At 45.9% G+C, this 17436-nt stretch overlaps 1 protein-coding gene across 9 annotated transcripts in view; it reads right to left on the bottom strand.

Annotated features, from left to right (window-relative positions):
- Positions 1 to 17436, bottom strand: part of Ank3 (ankyrin 3) — a 600128-nt gene that overhangs the window by 133529 nt on the left and 449163 nt on the right. For 7 of the 9 annotated variants that reach the window (XM_052163463.1, XM_052163458.1, XM_052163462.1 and 4 more), the window contains 6 exons: positions 15310 to 15408; positions 14586 to 14684; positions 11199 to 11396; positions 9202 to 9300; positions 8771 to 8869; positions 17 to 214 (listed from right to left, as the gene is read on the bottom strand). In XM_052163463.1, coding sequence (XP_052019423.1) covers positions 17 to 214; positions 8771 to 8869; positions 9202 to 9300; positions 11199 to 11396; positions 14586 to 14684; positions 15310 to 15408 — 792 coding nt within the window. The remainder of the gene's footprint in view (positions 1 to 16; positions 215 to 8770; positions 8870 to 9201; positions 9301 to 11198; positions 11397 to 14585; positions 14685 to 15309; positions 15409 to 17436) is intronic. The other 2 variants (XM_052163460.1, XM_052163459.1) reach the window with 1 other exon arrangement.

Genomic DNA, 17436 nt, shown 5'->3' on the forward strand with positions numbered 1-17436 from the left:
ACAAGAAGGGGGTCACCTTATTGCTCAGGTTGACATTCGCATTTCTACTCAGGAGCAGCGACACCATGTCCACGTGCCCTTCCTGCGCTGCGAGATGGACGGACGCGATCCCTTGCCGGGTGACTGCGTTGGCATCAGCACCGTACTCCAGCAGGGAGGTGGCTATGTCCATCTGGTTCTTCTTGGCGGCGATGTGCAGCGGTGTATAACCATTCTGTCAAAACCAATCACTCGGTCACGGCTAGTACCAGGGTAAGATGCATGCAGCGTGCTTTCAGACCACATGCTTCCCTTCCTAGGGGCTCTCTTTAACCTTATGGAAAAACATGATGAAGGAAAGAAACCGCTAAACCAAAGAGTATCATTAGTGAAGTTCTAGATAGGGAAAAGTGCAATTTACAGCAACAGAGTTGGTGTGCTGCTGGTTTCCGGAAAAGTCACGTATGAGAGTAGGTGCTCAATAAATATTACCGTATTTAGCTGGGGCTTCAGGGGTAAGCCATATGCTATCAAGGGGGCATGCTCCATTCTTTGAATCAGTTTACCGTCTGTCTGTTACGGTTTGAAAGGTGTCCCCAGTCTTCATGTGCTGGAAACGCCCCACCCCACCCTCCCCACCCCACCCCCATCCATGGTGTTGGGAATTGGGACCTGTAAGAGATTTTAAGGAAGCAGGAAGATTTGTCCTCCAAGAGTCCCTTATAGCTGAGATGGAGGGAGGGGGCTGTGCAGGGAGGGGCTGTGGAGTGAGGGGACCCGGCAGGGAGGGGGCTTGCAGGGAAGAGGCTGTGAAGGGAGGGCACTGTGCAGGGAGGGGACCACATAGGGAGTGGGCTGTGGAGAGTATCAGCCTCTGAGAAGATGAGTTCAGGTCCCTGCCCCTGTCTCTCTTTGTCCTTCCACTGTCTGCCAAGGGATGACACACAAGACCCCTGCAGGATGTGAAACTCCTCCCCCATCGTGGCCTTCCCAGCCTCCAGGTTGGTGAGGAATCCTCTCTTCCTTATCAACATGGTGTCAGAGCAGTCCCCAAAGAATGAAGACACCATGGACTGCCTGCCTGCAAGCTGCAATCTTTAATCTTCACGGGAGTTGTTCTCCTCATGGAGTCCTGATGGTCTGTCTGCCCCTCTGTCCTCGACAGCCAGACCCATCACCCCGCAGGTATTCAGACAGATTATTGTTTTGGGTTTCCCTGGCTTGCCTCCCTCTACCAAGAATGCCTTCCCACAGCCTGCCTATGAAGACAGCACGTGGCAGTTGAAAACTCAACCCCGGGGCAGCCCCTCAGGGAACTCAGCCACCTCTTTTTGCCTCTTGATTTCCAACACCCAGGGACCATTTTGTCTTTGACCCCAGCACTGGACATTTAGGGACATTCTCTCATTTACATATGTGTCTCTTCTTGCAGTTTGAAACTGTTGAAGGCACAGGCCATCTCCTCGTAGCACATTTCCAAGTAAAGGAAGAGAGGAGACTCTGCAGTCAGAATTTGATGCTCTAATCCTCTTGGAATATTTGGTCACGCTTCCTTCCCTCAGTTGGTCCTGATACTCTGCTGTAGACAAAGACCCTGTTCATTAGCTGGGTCTCAGGAGCCTTGAGTGTCTGACTTGAGAAAGTGCTTTCTGGGACTTTAGCATCCACAAGAAAGTCAAGATTGCACTGCGATACGGATGCAGACTTGACCGTAGCAAGTAGAAGTGCAGGGTGGAAATGTCACCTCTAGACTCCTCCGACTCGCTAAGCCAGGGCAGAAGGAGGTTTTATATTCCTATTTTTAGTCTTGACCTATGCCACGTGGAAACGCCAGCTTACCCTGAGAACCATTTGGCCTTCTGACCAAATGCTCGGACACACCCTTCAGAGACCTATGCCTCTGTAGCCCAGAGGAATACTGGACTTTGTCCAAGGCTACAGTGTAAGACACGAGGGCAGGAGACAGCTCACCACCCCCCATCCAGAGGGTGGATGGAGAAAATTTACAAAGCAGCACAAAAAAGAGGAAGCAGGATTAGTCAACGTGCCTAACACTAACTCTGTGGGTGGCAAAGACATGGAGAAGTCCTTATCAGGTATCTTCTGTGTTTTTACTTTTATAAGGGACAGAACATTCAGCTGAGGCTGGGTGTGGCGTTGCATGTGTGTAAGCCCAGCATTTGGGAAGCTGAGGCCTGCCTGGGCTACATGGTGAGACCCTATCTCAAAACTAAAAAGCATCAATAAAAGAGAAAAAATAGAAAAAAAGATCATGTGTCAGTCACTTTCTGCCTCCAACCAGAAAAGGGTTTGCTATCCTCTCAGATATGACAATCTTGCTGTCTTCTAACACACCCCACAAATTCTAGGCCCTAAGGAATAATTATCAAAAAAAAAATCTAGCATCTGTATAATGTGCATCAGGTCTAGACAAGATACATATTAGGGTTCTCAACCATCCTAAGGCTGAGACCCTGTGATACTGTTATTCATGTTGTGACCCCCCCTAAACATAAAATTATTTTCATTGCTACTTTGTGGCTGTAATTTTGCTACTGTTATGAATCATAATATAAATATCTCATGTGCAGGATATCTGACATGCGACCACCAGGAGGCAAGACTCACACATTGAGAATGACAACTTTAAAGGCTCATCCTGGCTCCTTCCAAGGTACAAATTACAGTCTAAGGTAAAAGAACCATGAACATTTCAGAGATTGTGAGGAAACACCTTCAATAAGAGGCAAAGAATTTATCTGGAGACCCAAAATAAAATTCTGAGTTCTTTAAGCTCTGTTTTCAAGAAAGCAAGATGGCGCTTGATTCCTATACTCAAGGAAGATATATTAATTTGACAAACCAACCAGGGAGAGTCAATTGTAGAATAATCTTTTAAAATGTTTTTATCTTCTCGGAAAATATTTTAATTATGTATATGTGTGAGCACAGGTGCCCACAAAGACCAGAAGCTGATCTCGGATCTGTTGGATCGAGAGTTAGGAGGGGAACCATATCTGTTGCCCAATCATAGCATAATCTTACATCTTTACTTTCTCATGCTCTAAAACAAAACATTTGCTTTTATGTCATGTGTATTGGTGTTTTCCTGCATGTCTGTATACCATGTACATGCCTGGTGCCCACAGAGGGCAGAAGAGGGCATGGATCCCTGAGACTGGAGTTATAGATGGTTGTGAGCTATCATGTGTATGCTGGGAATTGAGCTCAGGACCTCTGCAAGAGTACAAAATGCTCCTGACTGCTACATCATCTCTCAAGCCTCACTTCCTGACATTCCTGCTGAAGACAAAATATCTGTCACATAACCCTTGCGGATCACACTAAAAAAGGTTATCAAAAGCAATGGATGGCATATAAATCCCAACTGACAGTCCCTTACCATGCCTACACACACACACACACACACACACACACACACAGAGAGAGAGAGAGAGAGAGAGAGAGAGAGAGAGAGAGAGAGAGAGAGATACATAAAGAAGTATGACCAGTTATTTACTGCAGGTTCAAGTATTGCTTTCTAGTTAGCCTCTTAATTTTACCAGCAACCAAGCCAAATTTCTTTCTAGCATAGCATCCTGTCTCTGGAGCCAGAGCTGGTGAAAATATATCCTAGCATCCCATTATCCCTTAGCATATGTACTTTTTAGCATCCCAGGCACCTAAAGTCATGCATCATGTTTCTAGGATGTGTATGAGGTGCCAGAGATTTTGAAAATGGGGTGAAGGAGAAGGGCATGCATAGAGGGTGAAGCTCTGTCTACTGGCATTCAGAAACTGAACTTGCAGGAGTGAACTAGGTAGAGGCTGTATGCACTCTTTTTATTGAAAGAAAAATCATGCCCAGCTGAAAACTACATTTCCCAGAGTCTCTTGCGTCAAAGAGTAGCCAATGGGATATCAAGATCAGAGGCAGGTGGGGCTTCTGGGGAAGCTCTGCAGTGCTGTGAACTTCCTGCTACTTTAAAGAGGCAGAAGTGAGCTTTGTGTTTGCTCCCTTGGTGCTGGAGAAAGAATTCAGCTGTTAAAACCACTGTGTGGAGGATTGTTCCCCTAGCAGATAAGCCAGTTTGTAACTGAGATAACTGGTCTGCTCAGGATCAAAGTGTACAATGTTTCTGGCTTGCCGTGCTGATCTGAAGATGGTGTTACGGGGATGTCAGGACATAAACACTGGCTCAGGCAATGCTCCATGATACCCAGGATCAATGCCCCATTAGAAAAGTGGATGCTTAATTGACTGTGGCCTCGGGTTAATGGGACACAGCAGAGTTATTATTTACTGGTCCTGCTCTTTGACTACTGATCAAATGAGTTTGTAAATTTGGAAACATTCATTCTTAATTTTATTTGATAGATGTAAGGCTTGATAGTGACTACTTATTTTATTATTGTTTTTATTTTTATTTATTTTATTTTATTGAAATAGAGTCGCAGGTCTTTTATACTCCACTATGTATCCAAGGGTAGGAAAACCTGGACCTTCTTCTCATTTTCCTGCCTCTGTCTCCAGTGTGCTGGGATTACAGGTATGCTTGATTTATGTGTGCTTGATAATAAATCCAGGGCTGTGCGCATGCTAGACAAACACCCTACCACTGAGCCCCACCCCAAGTCTCTGACTTCTTTATTTATGGACATAAAAACAATCAGGCTCATTTCTTTCCATGCATATCATTCCATAAGTACTGCTACTTCTTGCCTGGTTGGCCCTAGTGTGCCAGCATTATTACCCCCTTGTGCGAACAGCTAGATTACCTACTCCCTGAATGCTCGCTGCCTATTAAGACTCTGGGGCTACTTAGAAACAGGCCCAGGAGCAGAAAGACACCGTCTTAGTTACTTCTCTATTGCTGTGAAGAGACACCATGGTCAAGCCCAACTTATAAAAGAAACCGTTTAATTGAGGGCTTGGTTACAGTTTCAGAGAATTAGAGACCATGGTCATCAAGAGAGAGAGAGAGAGAGAGAGAGAGAGAGAGAGAGAGAGAGAGAGAGAGAGAGAGAGAGACTGGCCACATGAGCTTTTGAAACCTCAAAGCCTACCTCCAATGATACACCTCCTCCAACAAGGCCACACCTCTCAAATCTTCCCCAAACAGTTCTACCAATTAGCAACCAAACATTCAAATATATGAGCCTATGGAACCATTCTCAATCTACCACAGATATTAATGTGCAACGAAGCGAAAGTAGATGGATATTAAATCCCACTGCCGTTTAGTGAAAGACGCACAACCAACTTTTCCTACTGAAAGTGGCTTTAAGGGTGATAACCAGCGCATGACGTCACTCACGCAGTGGCCACCTGTCAGCATCCCCTCCTCTAGAAAGTCCTCACCTTCCTCAGCTGGATGCTGTGTCATTAACCCAGCTCTCCACCCCTAGCCACTTTTCCACCCATATCTGAACACGATGATGTCATTCTAAGTGGGTAGTGCATGCTCTTCTGTGATTGGCTGCTTACAGCCTGCCTACAGCCTTACCTTAAGCATCCTCTCTGCAGGTGTGTGTCAGAATCTCTCTCCTTAAAGTGTGATATGACAGGCATAGACAGACAGATTGCATACAATCTCTCTCACATGCCCAACTATTGGTGGGGGTAGAGTCGGGGGAGAGGAAACTGATCAGTAGAAAGAGGGAATGGAGGATAAGAAAGAGTCATGGGTAAGTGACTATGGCCAAAGTTCTTATATACATGTATAGAAACTTCCCAGTTGTTAAAAATACAGGCCTGAGTCGGGCAGTGGTGACGCATGCCTGTAATCCCCAGCACCCTGGGAGGCAGAGGCAGGCGGATTTCTGAGTTCAAGGCCAGCCTGGTCTACAAAGTGAGTTCCAGGACAGCCAGGGCTATACAGAGAAACCCTGTCTCGAAAACAAAAAACAAAACAAATCCAAATATATATATATGCCTGTACCCATGTTTACAGGTACAGATTGCAGATTGCAGATTACAGCCTGAATCAGACCACAGCCCTCTGCAGCTCTCTCTGGAACAGGGAGCTAAGGTCTTTGTGTTTGGAACAACTGCAGCCTCCTCTTGATTTATGGCCCTACCCCGTACTTGGGTCCTCTGTTCCTTGTCATATACGCTGTGCTGAACTAGATCACATGATGTATAAGCTTCATGCTGTCCCTAGAAGGTAATAAAGAGGCAGGTCTTTCCTTTCTTCTTGAGATTGGAGATTTGCTGGGAAAACTGACCTGAAGAAGCTCCTCTGACCTCCCCTCACCACCTCAGCATCCCTCTCATGCCTGCCTGCCTCTCTGTCTCTGCCCCCCTCCCTCCCCCCTCTCTCAAAGCTTCTTTCCTTCCCTCTGGGGCCCATCGTGTTTAGTTCTCCATGTACCATCCTGCCCGTATCTAATGCTCTCCCTTCCACCGTGGAGAACAATCACTCTTGTTCTCTGATCTCACTGGAAGGAATTATGGATCCCTGCTCAGCTCCCTTTGATCCATCTCTTCTGTCTATCATGGATGACAACAGCAACACTGGTTATTCTGTAGAATGTATGCATAATAAAATCGCAATAAAAAGACATCCCTTCTGGGTCAGGCATGGTGGAGCATACCTTAGGTCCTGGTACGCTACAGAGTGAGTTCCAGGCCAGCTAGGGATACACAGTGAGACCCTGCCTCCAGACAAGAGCGAGGAGGAGGAGGAGGAGGAGGAGGAGGAGGAGGAGGAGGAGGAGGAGGAGGAGGAGGAGGAATAACAGAAAAACAAATGTTCTTTTCTTTTCGAGACTGAACCCCCCCCCCCCATCCATGTACACAGCCTGTATCTTTTTTACTTGTGCATGCATTGATGGATACAGGTCTGCCTCACTCTGGGCTGTTGATGAATGGTTCTATGCCTTAATTTTTTTCTTCTTCTAAAGCTGTTGGTTGTTTTTGTCTAAGGATAGAGCTGTGTGAGGGGAATTCTGAGTGGTTCTGAGGAAACTCTAAGAAAACAAGAGGAGAGTCTTATGACCTCAGTTTCTTCAGAGCCAGAATTATTCTTGGAATGTGCTTTTGTGTCCCTCCCAGGTGTAGATCAGAGTTAAGTTAGATTATTCATTAAAACTGGTTATTGTTACTTCTTTATATGTCACGTTGGAGAAATGTGTTTTTGCCATATGATGCTTATCCACTGCGGGCAACTTGTCCTTGTGACTGGAGACTTTACTTACGTGACTCTTAACTTCCAGAATATAAATTGTCTGATGCTCTGAATAAAACTGGCTGCTGTATGAGACTTTAGTCTGCCTTACTTTTAAGTTCCACTCTCTGGGGTTCACACTGCCAAGTCTATCAAGAAAAAGTTAGGTTTCTGTTTGTTCTGTTTTTATTGTAAGGCATAGCTAAGAAAGCTTTCTTTATGGCTGAGTCAATGCCGAGGCTGATACCCTGGGGGAAAGTATTTAGAATTTAATTTCTGAGCAGATTCCACTGAGTAGAGCAAATGACTTAAAAATTTGGGAAGGAGATTCTGAGGATAAGCCTGAACCTGTGGGAGAAGAGAGGGAATAAATATCAGGTAAGGACACGAGGTCCAAACCTGTGATTCTGGAATCTTCATGATGTAAGGAGAGGACCAACTTCTGCAAAACTTCTTCTGACACCCGCATGTATACAAACAAACAAACAACAACAACAACAACCCACTACAACAATAGCAAGATCTTCTCCAATGGAGGAAGTATCCAGCACATTCTCTCTTACAGTACTGCTACCTAGAACAGGCCGGTCAGGCCCACTGACCTGCGATGTGATGAACTTGACACAACCCTGAAGAACACTCAGTCCTTGAACTGATAAATAAAACACATTAGAAGAATCAGAAAAACATTTAGATCCTGGTTTGTACTGGTTCGGTGTTGTGTCACAGCCGTCAGGTCAGAATAGTGGGGCGACATGAGACCCGAATGCCCCATACTTTGTGTTTCTCAGAAATCTAAGATCTCCACTGATCAAAAATCCCCAGTAACAATAATAACGTAAGAGTCTCCTTAACAGTAATAGAAACTCACATGTGAAACTCCTTTGGCTGCTCTGTGGAATGCCAAGCTTGTGTAGGCAGTGTTTTTCTGGGGGAAATGCAATCAGTGTTTATAAATTTTGATCAATTACGGCTTTTCTGCGTGTGTGAGCATGCGCGGCTGCATTGTGTACGCATGCGCATGAGTGTAAGCATGCACAAATGAGTGGGTACGCATGCGCATATCAGTCTGTGGGCCCGAGGCTGATGCTGGTTCTTCCCTCCGTTGCTTCTCCACTCTATCTTTTGAGACAGGCCCTCTCACTGAATCTGCAGCTTGATTAGACTAGCCAGGCTCCCAGCATTCGTTCCGTCTCTACCTCTGCAGCTCTGGAACTGCGGGTGTGTGTCTTTATACATGAGGAATCTGGATTCGGGTACTTAAGCTCACGTAGCAAGCACTTTACCAAACTCACCTATCTCCTGGGTCTCACAAGTTAGAGCTCTTTATTCCCTCAGGCCCTGTGGATGTTTCCAATCTGGCTTAGGAGCATTCGAGCTCCCTTTCCTCCCCAGGATTTCCCGGTGATCCCAAGGAAATCAACTGACAGGTACGTATTTATTGAGCACCTACTACACGAAGTGACTAAACACCGGAAGACATATCCTTTTCTGACTATTCTGTAACTTTTATAAGCCAGGTCTAAACAGTGAGGACACTTCACGATTAGCAGGAGGGGATTGCCTGTATGGAGACAGATGGATGGTACACACTCAGTTCTTACGGTGGGAGTTGCCAATACCTTTGCAGCTGCGTGGGGTGAGGCTCCCTGGTCCAAAAGCAGAAGTGCCACTTTCTGATTATCGTAATGCGCTGCTACATGCAGTGGAGTTAGCCCGCTCTGAAAACACGTGCAGAGACAACAACCAGGGTCAAAAGTGTCTTAGTAGAGGACATTCTGAGATTCAGGAGATGGGATTAGGTGGGGTACAACAGACGGTATTATTCACGTTCAGGTTCCATTGTTTGGGAGCCAGCATCTACCTGATCCCAAATATTCTTCATCATGGTGAGACTTCAATAAGGCTTGGGCACCATCAGAGTGGCTGTGTGTGTGTGTGTGTGTGTGTGTGTGTGTGTGTGTGTGTGTGTTGGGGGGGGGGGAGTGGTATTAGCAAGTGCCGGTTTGTTATTGGGGGAGTGGCCTGCTACAGGTGGCCGATGACGTCATACCTTCCCAGCAGCATCGGGAGACGCACTCTTCTGCAGCAGGAGACTCGCGACTTCAAGCTTTCCATATTTGGCCGCCACGTGCAGAGGAGTGAATCCCTTCTGAAGAGGGAAATGGAAAAACATCGTGAACGGAGGTCACCCAGGGCGGGGCGGGGCTCCTCAGGGCGGATGGCTTGCTCTACCCATGAGGATGAGTTGTGTGTATGCGTAAGTGAGGGTTCATGGTAGCACATAACAACTGAAGGCTTTTCTAGTCCTTAGGGATAGGTAGACTCTACCTCCCAGCAGCCTGCGAGGCCGTAGGCTGCATGCCTCACGGTAGCTGGGACTGTGGCCTAACACAGTTGTCGACCACGGGGTTGTGTGACGGTGTCAACAGGTTAGACATCTCTGAAGAGAACGAGAATGTTTTCCCCTCTGCTGACCGAGCCACACCAGTCGCTTATTTGGATACGAATCAGATGCCTCCCCCAAATCAACACTAATTAGCTAGATCTGATTATTATTATTCCAGGGTCATCTGGGGGTGTCAGACTGTGAGAGAAATGGCTTCCTTGAGTCTCATTGCAGGCCCGTGGTGGTGTGCTTTGGAAACCCCTCTGCGAGCTCACGCCAGCAGAGGCCATGCGCCTTTCCCCTTTCCCCTCCTAACCCACAAATGCACACAAAGTCTTGAGGCCTCCAGGAATGGTCTAAAGTCCTTTCACCTTGGCTCCCTGAGGTAAACTGAGTACTGCCACATGCAAGACTTGGATGCTTAGAGTTCCTGACTGTTCTCCCATGATTCCACAGTATTTAAGGATCTGGGTATCAACAACTCAGTCAACACACGACATTAGGGAGGGTCCCAAGCTTTTCTCAGGGACTGAAACAGGACCAACACAGACTACCTCACAAGACTACTGCCAGTTAGAGCCAGGAGGCAGCTAAGATGGAGAAGGGCTAGGGGTACCTTAGTCTGTCTCACATTCCAAGTGACATCCAGAAATGTATAACTTGACTCTACTAAACAGCCCAAGAAACCATGGGAGATGAAGTTTATTTATTCAGGTGGTTTTTTTTTTTTTTTTTTTTTTTTTTTTTTCTGTATGTGTGGTAGTTTGAATATACTTGGCCCAGGGACTGGCTCTATTGGGAGGTGTGGCTTTGTTGGAGTGGGTGTGGCCTTAGATCAAGATAGAGAATTTTCTGCTCTTCCAGTACCATGCCTGCCTGGATGCTGCCATGCTCCTGCCTTGATGATAATAGACTGAATCTCTGAACCTGTAAGCCAGCCCCAACTAAATGTTGTCCTTATAAGAGTTGCCTTGGTCATTGTGTCTCTTCAATGGAAACCCTAACTAAGACATTTTTTAAAGTCAATTATATACTAGTCCTTCTAATCCATAGCCAGAAAAGAGACTACAGTGCCCACCACTCTCTTCTCGGGAGAGGCCATAGGCCAATTTGTCTTGCTATTACACTTGTAATGTCCACAGAGTTCTCATAAAATCAGATAAAGCGACACACAAACAATTATGCATTCTGTGTGCACATTATAGCCAGGAGAGGATATTACTTAAAGACACCAGAGATGAACTAATCAAACCACAGGTCAACTGACTATCACAAAGGAAATCAGTAGGTTTACTCCAAACTGTCATTTAAGTCTCTCAAAAAACATTCTCTAATTCTAGATGTCATTAAGATATCCCTAGAAGATGACATATTAAGACCAAAAGGAAATTCCTCAAGTGCGAATAGCTACTTCCTGGCTGAGCAAGGCTTTCCTGGCCAGGGATAAGGCTAGCCTGGGGCCTCCCTGGGCCAGGGTTAGCCTGGAGCCTCCCTGGGCCAGGGTTAGCCTGGAGCCTCCCTGGGCCAGGGTTAGCCTGGAGCCTCCCTGGGCCAGGGTTAGCCTGGGGCCTCCCTGTAGATCTAGAACCGCAGCCTCTTAACCCGTCATCGCCATGTGGAACGCTCTAAGCCAGGCGTGCCTGTCAGCCATGTCTTTGTACCTTTGTTGTTATGGATAAAGATGCTCCGTGATCCAGAAGGAACGCAGCGACATCTTCATGCCCCTCTCGGGCCGAAAGGTGAAGCGGGGTGTACCCAGAAGTTGTTGCTGCATTGGGGGACGCTCCTTGCTGTAGCAGTTGTTGCACGATGTCAGCCTTCCCGAGTCGGGCTGAGATGTGGAGTGGGGTCTGGTCATCCTAGGTGCAAGGTAGAAGAAACACAGGCATGTGAGCTCATGAGGCAATTGTCGTGGTTTGTATATGGTCGTCCCAGGGAGTGGCACTATTAGAAGGTGTGGCCTTGTTGGAGGAAGTGCATCACCGTGGGGGATGGGCTCGGAGATTTGCCTCCTAGAAGCCTAAGCATGTCCAGTCTGCTCATGGCTTCCTTTGGATAAAGATGTAGAACCCTCAGCTCCTCCTGCACCATGCCTGCCTGGATGCTGCCATGCTTCTGCCTTGATGACAATGGACTGGACCTCTGAACCTGTCAGCCAGCCCCAATTAAATGTTGTCTTTTATAAAACTTGCATTGGTGATGGTGTCTGTTCACAGCAGTAAATCTCCAACTAAGAAAACAATGGCGCCATATGAGAAATGCAGGGGACATTAACACCCCCAAGTAAGAGGTGCATGCAACTCAAAATTCAGTGCTAAAGGGAACCTCATTTCTCTTTTTCTGCAAGGTTTGGACACATGGGGGTGGAAGATCTTAAAGACCCTTGCGCTGACCTATTAGCTTGAGAGGAGAGTTCTACCGGAATCTTATCTCTTCACACTGACCACAGAGCATCAGTTGTGAGCTATAGATTCTTTGTGTGTGTGTGTGTGTGTGGTGGGAGAAGGACAGAGGGGACGAGGGGATGAGACCTAATCTCAATAGAACTCATGCTGGGAATTATATTTACTTTTACAGGACATCCCAACATGTCTTTGTTGCTTTATTGTTCTGTGAGTGCCATGTTCTCCCACAGTCAGAAGCTAGGGAGGGCAGAGCAGGACCGTGCAGGCTCCTGTCTTTGGGATCTGTCAAGCTGTGCATCCTGGCAGCCAGGGCTGCATTGGCCTACAACAAAGGATAACTTATTACAGTTTCACCCGAAGGCATGAAGCTCACACTGAGTCCTGCACCTGAGGGAGCTCGAGACAGCCGGGAGGGCCACCCGTTCCTCATGGGACCAGATAGGTGCCCCCAAAATGTCCCATGTCATCCCACCAAGTGAAATACCTACAAGAATGTGTCAGTGTCTTTAAACACCCCTGATAGGAGAGGCAGAGAGGAGGGTAGACCAGAATATGGGTATTTCTTTGCATGAAGGTCGAGATCAAGGCTAGGGAGGCTACGCCACCAGTAGGACTCATGGGGTGGGGGGAGTTGTGGATGGGCAGTGACGTGTGCCCTGCAGGCTCCTGTGTTTGCGCTCTTGCTCCTTGGCTGGTGGCTCTGTCTGGGAAGGCTGTGGAGCCCTTAGGAACTAGAGCCTCACTGCGGAGAAGTGGGCAAAGTGTTGGCTTTTAAAATTGCTGTTTGAGTTTCTGACCTCACACATTCTCATTAACTGAATTTTGACTCAATTTGGACAGGATTCCTAATGATTTCTGAAATGACCCTCAACATTTTATAGACATACATATACATATATGCAAAGTAGCAGTCTTGGCATTGACAATTATGAAATCCAAGTATAGATGAACTATGAAAAACTGAAGATGTTCTACATCCTAGAGAATCAACTGTTCAACCAAGATTTCATCCTTTGTGAAAAGATAAATGGACACATCTGCATCATTAACATGTAGAGTATGGCTGTCTCAGTCAGGGTTTCTATTCCTGCACAAACATCATGACCAAGAAGCAAGTTGGGGAGGAAAGGGTTTATTCAGCTTACACTTCCACATTGCTGTTCATCACTAAAGGAAGTCAGGACTGGAACTCAAGCAGGTCAGGAAGCAGGAGCTGATGCAGAGGCCATGGAGAGATGTTCCTTACTGGCTTGCTTCCCCTGGCTTGCTCAGCCTGCTCTCTTATAGAACCCAAGACTACCAGCCCAGGGATGGCACCACCCACAAGGGGCCCTCCCCCTTGCTCGCTAATTGAGAAAATGCCCCACAGCTGGATCTCATGGAGGCACTTCCCCAACTGAAGCTCCCTTCTCTGTGAGAACTCCAGCCTGTGTCAAGCTGACACACAGATCCAGCCAGTATGATTTGCTTTCACTTTCAACGAATGCCAAGGTTCTATGCATGTCACAAAGTTGACTTAAAGTTATATTTATTTATGATCTATCTTAGTAAATACAGAATTTGTACTGTGTCCTGCCTTATATACCTATATATCTCCCATGACAAATGGCAACATTTAAAAAGTTCTGTTCTAGAAAAGGAAATACTGGATATCACTCAGCTGCCCAAGAGTCCACTTCAGGCAGTCAGCTGAGGAGATCTCAGCCAGTGGGTCTCACCCCTCGTACTGCCCATCACGAAATTCAAAGTATAAATGTCATCTTCAGTATGGATCAGATGCTCTGTTTGTAACCAACACTCACGAACGCGAGGACTCTTATTAACAGTAATAGGATACTGCCTTGCAGGTTATTCCATTTTACTAAGCTAGAGGCATAGCTGAGATCTTCCAGGCCAGGGTCTACAAGCTCCACTTTGGGATCCCCAGACAGGTACCACTGAAGGAAAATCAGTAAGTTAAGAAATTATTCAGCTGGGGGGCGGCAGCTCAGTATTCCAAATGTTTGGACTTCTGATATGATAAGTCTGTCCAAGCTTACATCTGAACCTGGGGCACTGTGGTTTTGTATTTTATAGACGGGAAAAGAAAACTACATCCTTTTTCCTTTTGAGGCTCTGCCAGGTGACAGACATATAGGTCAACCAACCCCAAATGCAGACTTATGTTTATAGGCTGTGGTTGTTCTGAAAATTTCCTCCCTGGGCCTGCCTGGATCCAGTTTCTAACCTGTTAGGGCTTCAAAAAAAGTGCCCAGGGCAGTTTCTTATTCTATGTGGTTGTGCTATGACAGCTGAATGGCTATGAAGGAGAGTATTTATTTATTTATTTATTTATTTGGTTTATTCAAGACAGGGTTTCTCTGTGTAGCCCTGGCTGTCCTGGAACTCACTCTGTAGACCAGGCTGGCCTCAAACTCAAGAAATCCGCCTGCCTCTGCTTCCCAAGCGCTGGGATTAAAGGCATGCGCCACCACCACCCAGCCGAGAGTATTTTTATATGGTTCTTGTATGGAGACCTTCATCCCTGAAGGTCTGAATAATAAAGCCCCGCTTTTGAGAGACAGTAGGCATTCACCTCAAGGTTTGCTGAACCCCATCCTTCTGCCTCTGTTTCAGTTTTAAGGTCCCACGTCATGCCCTTACCTTAGCTTTTGCTTCTACCTGAGCTCCATCTTGGACCAGATACCGCACCACTTCTGCTTGCCCTGACCGAGCCGCCATATGCAATGCTGTTTCTCCTCTCTGGGGAACGTAAGGGGAAGGCAATTAATGGCAACACTCAAGACAGTTGGCAGGCTTCGTTGGCAGGAAGTTATAGAAACTTTTTTTTGTTTTGTTTTCATTTTTTAACAAACAAAAAAATTGTGTCCTAAGTACCTCCTTGCTGGAAATACAGGAAAATAAACACATGAAAACATTCCCAGGAATCTGACCCTGGCTGGCAAGGACACGACATAACCCTGAGGAGTCCGGCCACCGATGCTATGAGAAATACAGCTCAGAAATCTACACCAAGGCATCTTTAGGGTTGAGAAGGCATCAATGCTCCCAGTGTGGGAGGGCATGCATGGTGAAGTGTGGCGGGTAAGCCAGAGTAAGGGGAGAGCCCTGTACCTGCCTAACCTGCAATGTTAGTGGACACAGTCCTTAACTATCATCAATCTTTAGCCAACAGGAGCTTGCCTTCAAAGTGAAGGAAACCAGAGCTGTCCTCATAACCTCTATCTGAAAAAACCAGACTCTGTACCTGAAGTAATAAAACTACACAGCAATCAGCTAACATATAGTGAGAGTCTAAGGGCAGAAATGCCACTTCTCCCAGCATCTTAAGAACCCACAACTGATCTTCTTGGCTAAGGCTACGTACCACGTTGGTGGTGTTTGGGGAGGCTCCATGATGCATTAGCTGTGACACGATATTTACATGTCCCATGAAGGCAGCAACATGGATTGGGGTAAGGCCCGACTAAAGTGGAAGAAAGAAAATGTTAGTTGGTGACTTATGATTCAAGAGGTTTGATTATGTATTTGCCTGACTGCCTGCTTCCAGCCATCTACTTGTATAATACCTACTTATCTGTCCATCCATCCATCCATCCATCCATCCATCCATCCATCAATCCTCCCATCCATTCACCCATCCTCTTATCCATCCGTCCATCCATCCATCCATCCATCCATCCATCCATCCATCCATCCATCCATCAACTGACCCACAATCCATACACCTATCTTAACCAGCTCAGGGGTTAAATGAGAAGACATCAAGATTATATCATTATATTTCAGATTCTATGAGGCAACTATATCAACACAACTGTAACTTCCTTAAAGTAGGACCTGTGAATATGAAAGACTTAATAGAGGTGTCTGTTAAAGAAAGACGCATTTATTTTATATTTTTGATACAAATTTAATAAAAGTGGGAGGGAAATAAAGTTTATTTTCCCCTTACTGTGGAACTTTTCTTGTGTCTATGTGTGTGTTTGCATGTGGGACACAGTGGTAACACACACTTTAGTAAAGTACCGACTACTAATTCAGATATTATTCTGGACTTGGAATTCCCATGAACTCAGAATAAACGGAACCTATGATGAAAACCATCCCTCTAATAATGAAAAAAAAAAAGGCAGTACTAGGCATTCCAGTGACCCAATCTGTTAATGCTATAAGCATTGTAGATGAGTGAAATTTATCTAATGCTCTTGAGAACAATAGTGTGCTTGCTCTGAACCCTACGAACATGTGTGCAGCTCCTTCCCTGAACATATCTGTGTACAGCGGGACCGAATGACTCAAGGTTATTTTATATTGAATATGTTCATGGATGACAGGTATAAAGAGAGAAGCCAAGAAGAGAATTTAAAATCTCAAGAATCACGTGAAGGAGTTCGATTTCCTTTCACTGCTCATATGCCTTTGTCTTATTACTTTTTAAGATGTATTTTATGTGTATGAGTACACCATCACTATCTTCAGACACACCAGAAGAGGGCCTTGGATCCCATCTCTCCAGCACCTTTGTTCCATCTTTTTAGTGTTCAGAATTTAATTACTTTACAACATGAACCTGATAAAAATAATAGAAAGAGAAAAAAATTGACCTTTGTCTTTAAAGAGAGAGGGGAGGGTGCAGTGAGTCACTACAGAAATTATATATATACATATGTGTGTGTGTGTGTGTGTGTGTGTGTGTGTGTGTAGTTCTGAAGGTCAGTGTAGAGTATTACCTAGTGTGGGTAACACTGCAGTTTCTCATATATATGAGAAAAAATGTATACAACATACACTAATATATATACATAGGATACACACACACACACACACACAAACGTACACATAAGACAATTCTAGCCATTAAAGCACAGTATATGCTGAAAGAAGAAAATGTTTGCCTGCCAACCTCCCAATAGGACAAGCAAAGGAGGACAGGGGACTTTTATTTTGGTTTGTCCTCCTTTCCCAGCAACAGGAGAGTCAGGTGTCAGGGAACTGCCCTCTCAGGGCCTCAGGGAGCTGGCTGGAGTCTGGTAGAGCACTGGCAAGCATCTCTAGACACTTAGACAACTTCAATCCAACCTTTGTCTCAGAGTCCATTCTGACCCCTAAAGGGTTTCCCTACCCTGAGATAAAAATCATTGCTCTGTGTGAGAGATACCAAGGCACCGCACATATAGACACACGTCTCACGAAATGTCCTTTTTCTGGTATTTCTAACCACTGTGCATTGAGAATTTAGAAGCATTTCGAGGCAAGGCTGGCATGCCACATACAAGAGCTTTAATCAACAAGACGTCCTGAACTGTGGGCATGTGAGGACAGGAGGGCTTGGTCTGTGGGTTCTGGGGTTACAGGGTGGTCACATGGTCACAGGTCGGCAACTGGATAGGAACTTGGATAGAAATACGCTCATTCCTGACCCATGGAGAGCAGCCAGGGCTAGGCAGGCAGTAAGGGCAGATTTCCTGGGAGAGGGTGGTCCAGATATGCA

The sequence above is a fragment of the Apodemus sylvaticus genome, chromosome 19 (genome assembly GCF_947179515.1).
Source record: "Apodemus sylvaticus chromosome 19, mApoSyl1.1, whole genome shotgun sequence".
In the NCBI taxonomy this organism is placed as follows: domain Eukaryota; kingdom Metazoa; phylum Chordata; class Mammalia; order Rodentia; family Muridae; genus Apodemus; species Apodemus sylvaticus.